Source organism: Bemisia tabaci, chromosome 1 (genome assembly GCF_918797505.1).
Source record: "Bemisia tabaci chromosome 1, PGI_BMITA_v3".
NCBI lineage: Eukaryota > Metazoa > Arthropoda > Insecta > Hemiptera > Aleyrodidae > Bemisia > Bemisia tabaci.
The window spans coordinates 5,097,356-5,106,458 of record NC_092793.1 but is presented as its reverse complement, the minus strand read 5'-3'; the positions used below and the strand labels follow the sequence as shown (position 1 = coordinate 5,106,458).

The window sequence follows — 9,103 nt, the reverse complement described above, 5'->3', positions numbered from 1 at the left end:
TACCTGCCTACCTTCTGTGCTCTTGTTTTTGCAAGATATAAGTACTTATCACCTATTCTCTCTCTATCATCTTTCCTACTTTTTAGAAATGATCTTTTTAGCAGACATGTATGTTTGCCATCTTACTTTACAAAACCACTCTTTGAGCATTTGAACGTTTAGTGGCATCACAAAATGTAGAACTTCTTTTACGAGTAAAAGCCGTCTCATTCTGCTGTAGAACAAGAGATGTATGATGAATACTTAGATTATAAATGTAATACTTTCGTGGCACTTAACTAAACATACCGGCCGAAAAAAGAGGAAAAAAATGTAAAGCCCGCCACTTCAATAAAAAATCCCCTGACATTGATAGAAATTTTTTAATTGAAGTGAGGGACCGTTGATAAAATACATGACACTCTGGGGAGAGGGGGGTTAAGGTGAGCGTTACATAATATTTTTACAAGTTAAATAATAGGGACCTAAGTCACTAAAATTCCAAAATTTAGCGTTCGGTATGTATTTTTTTAATGGCTTTTAAGAGTGCAGGGGATTTTATAGACTGAGAAAAAAGTAAAAAAGCTATAAGATAAAATAAATACATGAAACAGAATAAGTATTTATTATAATTAAGTACAAGGAGATTCTACATCCCAAAAGGTAACAACTGTACCAATACTGAAAACTGTTACAAGATTCCATGGAAATAAAACGAGGACTTTCTTCAAGACCTAATTTCTTAAGGAAACAAGTAAAAATGAAAAGAGGGACAGTTTGATGTTATTTCCTAGCATACTTTACATTTTTCACATTAGTAAAATCATATAGAGAAAATCATTATGGTTGAGCAGCATTTTAAAGGACTGCAAAAAGAAAACAAAATAGAGAAAGAAACAAATGAAAGAGGGGGTAAAATTATTTTCTTTTCAGATTGACAGGAAGCAAAAGAAGAAAAAGGATAGTGCAAATGAAACCAACCCAGTAGTTCATTTTACGGAATGTTTCCCTGTTTAATTTGTTTACTTTTCTCAAAAGCATGGAGAGCGTGGATTAAAACATTTTTTATTTTAGGGGTCAAAAATCAACTGGGTTGTAAGTATAACAGATTTATGAGGCCATCATTTAGAGCGAATTCAAATCAATGCAGGAGGAGACATCTCAATTTAAAATTCATGCTATGGAATGGAAGAAAGGTGGCTGCAAAAGTTCAAAGAAAATTAAAATTTGGAGTTGAGATGAAGATCTAAAATAATTGGGTAAAAAAGTACGATCCAAACGTAATGATTTTTTAAAATTAGCTGTCACATAATTTTATGGTTATCTTAAGTGCTTCCCTTTTAACTTTTTAGCAAAGGAGCTATAAAAAAAGGTACAATCAGTGAAGGGACCAGTATGACAAAAATCACGAATGCATATTTCAATCACTGATTTGAATTGATTTTGACACGAAAATGACATTTCAAGAATGTATCAAACCTAGAATTTTTCATGCCATAATTTTTGGCACCTTAATTAGAATTGAAATTGGAACCTGCTTTTGATCTGTTACTTTGTACTGAACTAATTCAAGGGAGGAGAAAATAAGCATCATGAGTGAAGTGAATCGTTTGCGATTCTGAAGGCAAATTGTTTACAGCTAAAAAGTACAAGGAGCCTCATGACAGACACAAACAATGATCTTTCACATTGAAGACGAAATTTTGGTTTTGATTTTAGGTGGCTTTCCAAAAGAATTACAACAAATAAACAATACTGCGATGTATCAAGAATGTCACTTTCTGCCTTCATGCATTGAAACCTTCAACTTTTGACTCGCTGTTCCTTATGAAGTGCAGCTTTTTCCTTTACCTTTTTCTCCTTCTGAAGGATAGTTTTGATTTTTTTTTTTTTTTTTTTTTTTAATTTTCACAAAAATAGGATATAGATTCGTACACACAATTATATAGCATTTAAAATTATCGACTAATAACTTTTCTTAATTTTCAAGCGCCATTTTCCGTGAATCCTTACTTATAAATCAACAGTATAATCATTTGATGATTTCTGGATTTTTTTAAAACCCCAAAAAATTTAACAAAATATGTGGGGAAATATAATGCAAGATATACTTCCTCACAAATGACAACATTCGTCCTCAAGATAACAATAACAAAAAATCGATAAATTGATCTGGACAAAAGGTAGAGCCTAAAAAAGTGACATACAAGACTTACTGATAGATTAAAAACTTTAGTTCTAACTCAAGACAGGAACTAGACAGCTAAAAATTAGCTGTAAGGATTTTCTATGGATGTGACCAATATTTATCAATAACATTTGCTAGAATGCGAGATTAAAATTTTCCATACCATAATTTGTAAAACTTACGAGAAAGTACAAGAAATGTTCAACAAATGGCAAATTAAAAATTTACTACACAAAAATGTGCCTTGGTACTAATAGAAAGCTTCCACAGTGTCTCAGTCATTACATGTCAATTTTGAATAGCAAAAAACTGAAAAAGAATTATTGATTACTGATATTTTAAGTACTTGATTCAAAATTTGTGACATTGGTCAATTGTTACCGCAATAGAAACAGGTAAACTTGTTTCTGGCAAAGCTTTTGAAACAATGTATGGCTGAAAACATAGAATGGACAAGACACAAAAAGCTAACAGGATTTCACAACCATCATATGAGAATAATTTTTTTTAATTAATAAATTAACAAAGAAGATCAAAGATATAACAAACAAAATATGAAGAGCAATAATCATCATTCATCCAAGAGAAATAGTCAAGAAATTTGAAAGTTTACCTTGCACATTTGATTCATTTGGTTCGATGTATAGGACATGAAATTGCAAGTTTATAAGGAAGTACTAATCCCTAGAAGAATAGAGGAAATGTGATAGTTAAAATTAAGGTCAAAAATGTATAAAAAACTGACTAACTTATTGTAAATACTAAACCCTTCCTTTAATTACTAGACAATTTCTCTTATATTTTCCTACTGGGAGGTAAAGACTTCAAAAGGAATTTCAAGTCACAAAAAAATACTAGGTAAGAGTGACTCTTAAATATGTTGTTTATAGATTTCTTATGTATACATTCCGAGATTCAGAAATAAAGGAACAGTTAAGATTAAAGATCTTTTACATTTGAAATGAGGGACTCCAAATAAGTTCTTTCCCTTTTCTTTCTTTTAAGCCGAGGCTGATTAATTTAGGGGTAAACGTCAAGATAATTCGTCATTTCTTTAGTATACCTTTGTACGGCGGATAGAGCCAGAAAATTTGAAAGCAAAAACTATTTGTGTTATGACTCAAATTTAATCCTTCACTAAGAGATTACAAATTGCACAGAAAAAGAGGGGGGGGGGGTTGAATAAATGTATAATTCATTTCATTTTTTTTTCTATGTGAATTTCCTCGGGAAAACATTTAGAGACTTCTCTGAGCTCAGAGGAGTAGACCAAAGAATACATTCAGTGAAGCCTCTAAATTTTGCTCCAAGGAAACTATCTTACTCTCAGAAAAAAATTTTAAATGAAACAGACAGCCATTCAATTTTTTCCCCCTCTTCACCATTGCATTTTAAGATCCTTTATTGGAGGATTAAATTGGAGATCTAACATAAATCTTTAAATTGACATTGAAAATTTTTATTATGACGCCAAAAAAATATTTTTCTAAGACCATTCTACAGTTGCTTTCCTAAATTGTTTAGCCAGTGTCAAGAAATTATGCTTTCGTCAGATGGTTACCTTTCAATTTCATCTTCTAATTAAAGATACCCTCCTAACAAGCAATTGACACAAGTTAGTTAAAAAGTTTTTCCTATGAGATAAAATAACCAAATCATTGACAAGTTCTACTATAATGATGATAATTCTTCACAGAACCATGTTATCAGAGATGTAACAGAAAAAGAGGAAATATACGGCAAAAAGTAAGGAACCAAACATTTGGTTACTCTTATGATGCACATAAATGCAAGAGAAAAAAAATACACAAATTCTACTAACTTTAACTTGACTGTTGTGATTACCATTGCATTGCAGATTACCCATTAGTAACTTATTATTCCCATTTAAAAAAAAAAGAAGTAAATAAATAAATAAATAGATAGTCTAATATCAGCTGCTTCAAAAATGCTGCACTGACAGCGAGGTTTAGATAATTTGTAACTATAGGTGTATGCGCCTTCTATTCCAAGGACTAGCTTAACAGTAACTAGATGGATTGATGTTCTCCATCACAGTTTTTTCAGGTCATACAGGATACCAAAACCGTATGCTGTGTGGAGGGGACGCTGGGTCATGGAATGAAATCATCTGTTCAAGCTTTCTTCTTCCAGAAAAAATGGATCATCTTTGTACAGTTTTAATGACGCATTGCTTTCAAGAACGTTATCAGCAGTTCTGATGTCTTCTTTGATGGTTTCGATCAATTCATCTGAAAAAAGAACAGAGAGATATGTTAAAAAAAAGTTTTAAGTTTCCAAAAAGCAGCTTTAATACATTGCTACAGCACAACTCAATATAATTACTTTCAGCGAACTGGCAAAGATAATTGATGAATCAAGGTTGTTGCTATACTGCCGTGCTAAGGGAAAACGCTGTATGAACATTCCAGAGTTGCCAAATTTCCTTCCATTAAATGTTAAATTTTGAGGAAAGTTAAGGATATTTTTCCTTGAAATTTTCAGGAACTTTAGGTAAAATTTCCAACAAAATTATCTGAAAAATTGGAAGAAAGATATTCATAAGTTCAGCAGGAAAATTTTGTTTTAGAAATGGCGATTTGGCAACGCCTGAAGATTCATACAGCGTTTTTCCTCAGCACGGCAGTATATCAAAACATATTGATGCGTGCAGTTAATGTCCTTCGAAATGAGCTCTTGCTATTTTTGCAGGGTTATGCAACCCTTGAACTTGCATGAAGCTATTTTGCGGCCTATTGTTCTTTAATCTGATGTGGGTATTAGGTATTAAAGAAAAACCTGTTGGCTGGTTGACCAAAAAATTGGCTTAGTAACTTTAAAAACCTCATCAATCTTTATAAATATTGCAAGAGTGCATGCAAAACTTGGACAAGCAAGGATGTGCGCTAGGCAGTGCGACACAGCATTCAGCCTCAGGTAGGTTAACATTGGCTAAACTTGTTTCCAGAGCTGCCGACATTCTTACTTGTGTTTTGCAACTTTTGTACTCACCCACCAGTTGTCATTCCCAAATTGATTTTCTCACTACTCAAAGTTCTCCATTTTACTTACCTGCTACTTACCGTTTCTGATGTTACTCATCGAAACTCACACAAAAACTTCTCACTCGCTGCTTGGGGCATTCTAATGAAAAAAAGGCCAAATATGAATTCTTCTATGATTATCTATCAATCACTTCAACCCTCCTTCTCATTAGTATACAGTCATTGTTATTTTCTTGCAAAAAACAGGTTTTATTCTTTCTCATTGGTGGACATTGCAGAGATAAATTTTCTATATTCTTTCAATGTCTTTATCAAGAATTAAAGGGAGTCCTACATACAGGACTTAGGGATCACAACTCAGTTCTTCGTCATTGACTTCTCAAGAGTTAGTTTACATGCCACTATAAGCATCGAAGCTTGAATTCACGGCTTCAAAATACTTCCAGTAGAATTTTCAGAATATGTATTAGAAAGTACAATGCATGAAATGCGAAATGAAACAAACCTAAAGAGGTGAAATCCTTCTCGGGCCTAATGTACCCAACCATTATGATTTTCAACTCTGATCCATAAAAATCATTTTCAAATGTATGCAAGATGTGAGTTTCCTGGAAAAAAAGAAAAAGAAAAACAGAAGTCGAAAATTCCAATAGCAAATTTTGAGAAATACAAGGAAAAGAGGCATTTTGCAGTGTAAGTCAGCAATCACATAACTCGGTTCGCAGACTTCCTGTCATACTTCATTTGTAAAATTGAAAACTACCGACCGGCAATTCTTTAAAACTCCCGTGATTTTTCTTCTCCGTGCAAGGAAAATTCTGCAAAAACTTCTAGGAATAATGTCAAATTGTTCTCTTATACTTAAAATAATAACATAGAGGTGGAGATTTTCAGACATCCCAAACGAGATATGTGATTGCGGATTTACGCCGTCGATTTCCTGTCAAGACCACTAACCACCAATGGGATCAAAATATATTGAGTGCAAAGCACTTAACATGATCAAAGAGGAGAGATGAGCTAATAAATTAATCTCCGTGGGCATCTTTCTAAGATTTGCTTTGACTTTTCAACATGCCAAATGAAACAGGTGATCAAACCAACAGTATCAAAAAAGTGTTATGTACTAACACAATCCAATTTTATTCTATTTTGTAAAATTTTAGACTTCAGAGTCAAATGGGACCATATTCATAGCTGTTCTTTTAACTCTAAAACCTCCTTATGCCATGAAAAATAATATGTTTAGGGAAGTCTCAATAGATCAAGGGACAACTACAAATCGACGGTGTAAGTCGGCAATCACATAACACAGTTTGCGACGTTGCAGACTTCCTGTCATAATTTATTTTTTAAACAGACAACTACTCAACGACAATTCTCTGCCATGATTTTTAATTTTTTTTCTCTGTGCATAGAAAATTCTGCAAAAACTTCAAGAAATGATATCTATTTGTTCTCCTTTAAAAAAATAAAATAGAGGAAGGGAGATTTTCAGACACCGCAAACAAGATATGTGATTGCCGACTTACAACATCGAAATATATGATCAGCAACAGAGACTGTGAATGAAGCTCTACTGAAATAATACAGGCATAGTACAAAGTCTTAAAAGCTACCCCAAAAACCAACTTTTTTCATCCAATTTTGAAACACTGCAGTTTTATCTAAAACTTGGGCCCGATGGCCCTTCGTCAGACAGGAATTTTCATATAAAAATGAGTACTTATAATTTTGACCTCATTAATTCTGCATTATGCTACTTGATGCATCAGAGAGAAAGGGCTTTCCATCACATCTATGAGAGAAATCAATTTATCTGATGGCTAGCGATTGCTATCAGCTATGATAAGGCATGCGGATAAGAGTTTGAACAAAGCTTCATGGATAACTCCCACAAATAAACCACTGACCTGGTTTTGATTTGATATTTTAGTGCTATAAAATTTAATTTCTTTGCTCCACAGAGGAGAAAAGAGATTACTAAAGAACTTGTACTAAAAATCCACAATGACACAGCGCTTTCAAACTCTGAGCTTTAGGATTTTATTTTAATTGAAAATATTCATTTAAAATTAGCCTAACCCTGGAATTTATGTGAGTAACTCTTGCATTTTAGGAAGGATTCATAGATCTTAGATCTTGATTTTCATCCCCTCTGGCTAAAACCATCACATTATCAGTGTTCTTGGTATAACTTGTGAGAAGATCCGGAGAAAGAAAAAAAATAAAAAATTACCATAGACTTGTGAGTGTTTTTGTAGAATGGATTCCATCCAACACTGAGGACCATCTTGAATACAGGCGAAGAGTCAACTTGTGCCCATCCATAATAGATACCCGTTTTCAATTCCTCGGGGAGCTGATTGACCACTTCTTGAGGAAAATTTGCTGGGTGGAAATAAAAATGAAGAAAGTGAGCACACAAAAACCAAAGTTTTAAAAAAAACTTTTGGGTCAACTTAAAAGGTAATTCAAAGCCCACCACCATGTAAAACTACATATCGACGGTGAAAGTCGGCAATCACATAACTCGGTTTGCGACGTCGCAGACTTCCTGTCATACTTCATTTTTTAAACGGAAAACTACTCAACGGTAATTCTTTAAAACTGCCGTGATTTTTCTTCTATGTGCGAGGAAAATTCTGCAAAAACTTCAAGGAATCATGTCCATTTGTTCTCCTTTAAAAAAAATAACATAGTTGCGGAGATTTTCAGACACCGCAAACGAGTTATGTGATTGCCGACTTGCACCGTCGATATACTACAACTTGTGCAAGCTGAATAGCAGTTCTTTTGCAAAGCAACTTATGTTTGTACCCAACATCATGGCGCCTTCGATCCATTTACTACAACAGAGATTGCTTCACCTTCCTCTAATAAAAACTGGGGCACCGCCCTGTCTGTCAAGCTCTTAAGTACCAAATACATATACATCATTGATGAGTATAAAATTTGTCAAAAATTGAAAATAACAGCAATGGTAACATTCAAATATCTTCAGAAGAGGGCCAGTTCTGAGCCCATCTCTTGGGATGTCGCCCAGGTAATCATTTCCCTAATGGATTCAATTACTGTCATTACTACCTACCTGTAACTACCATAAAAATGACAGTAACAGCAAAAAACAATCATCGATCAAAGTTTTGTAGAGAAGCCACGGCTTCCTAAGTATGCATCACATCTGCGGCCTAATTGGTGAAATACAAGTCAGCATGACAAGACGTAGAAAATCAATAAATTACACAGCTTAAAAAGAGCAACATATTGTCCTGTCTTGCCAATAAGAATTTAGTTCAAACAATCAGGTTGCGGAAAAGTGGGGTAAAAATGGAAGAGTTCAAAGTTAATGATGTAAGAAATAACGCTTCGACAGGTACCTACCAGTGGGAACACCAAGTTGCTTTGATCCTCTTCCAAAACCTTTCACAACTTTTCCTCTGGTATAATAAGGGAGATTTTTACAAATCATGACACCCTATGATCTACTGCTACTCTCCAATCCGTGTTGATAAGGAATTTCAGGTGATTGACTTGAGGCTTGGACTTCCTCAATTATAATTATGTAAAGGAAGAGAAAACGCCCGGCAAAGACAAAGAAACTCACTACACTGCTTTGTAACGAAACTGATAAATAATTGTAAAAACAAGCACCGATAACTGTAAAAAATTTAGTACTTCCTTCGATGTCGCAATTTCAATGCCACATTCACATTCGAATGCTGTGTTATCTATCTAGAGCTTCAAGGTATGTTTTAGTTTTAGGTTATAGTTGATGGCATTGGTATTGCTGGGTTACCAAGTTTCTTCAATGTTACTCTTTTCTTGACATGACGCTCATTTTCAAAAAATTTGCAAATAACTAAGAAATGCAACCTTGTTTTAAGTTCTCATGACGTCCAATCACGTCATTAACTGACGATTTCGTCAT

General features: G+C 33.8%; 1 protein-coding gene across 1 annotated transcript; it reads right to left on the bottom strand.

The window, feature by feature from the left end:
- Positions 1-581: 581 nt before the first annotated feature.
- On the bottom strand, positions 582-8,941 carry Rfk (Riboflavin kinase). The gene is made up of 4 exons (XM_019048812.2): positions 8,557-8,941; positions 7,412-7,563; positions 5,678-5,780; positions 582-4,419 (listed from the first exon to the last, which is right to left on the bottom strand). Exons 1-4 carry the CDS (start codon positions 8,642-8,644, stop codon positions 4,295-4,297), a joined length of 468 nt encoding a protein of 155 aa, XP_018904357.1. The 5' UTR covers positions 8,645-8,941; the 3' UTR covers positions 582-4,294.
- Positions 8,942-9,103: the final 162 nt, after the last annotated feature.

What these genes read in the sequence shown, in the direction of transcription:
- Rfk (XM_019048812.2), bottom strand. Translation starts at nt 8,644, where the DNA reads ATGATTTGTAAAAATCTCCCTTATTATACCAGAGGAAAAGTTGTGAAA. An exon ending in AAAACACTCACAAGTCTATG is followed by an intron (nt 5,781 to 7,411) that starts GTAATTTTTTAT and finishes CTTTTTTTCCAG; the next exon opens with GAAACTCACATCTTGCATAC. An exon ending in GAAGGATTTCACCTCTTTAG is followed by an intron (nt 4,420 to 5,677) that starts GTTTGTTTCATT and finishes TTCTTTTTTCAG; the next exon opens with ATGAATTGATCGAAACCATC.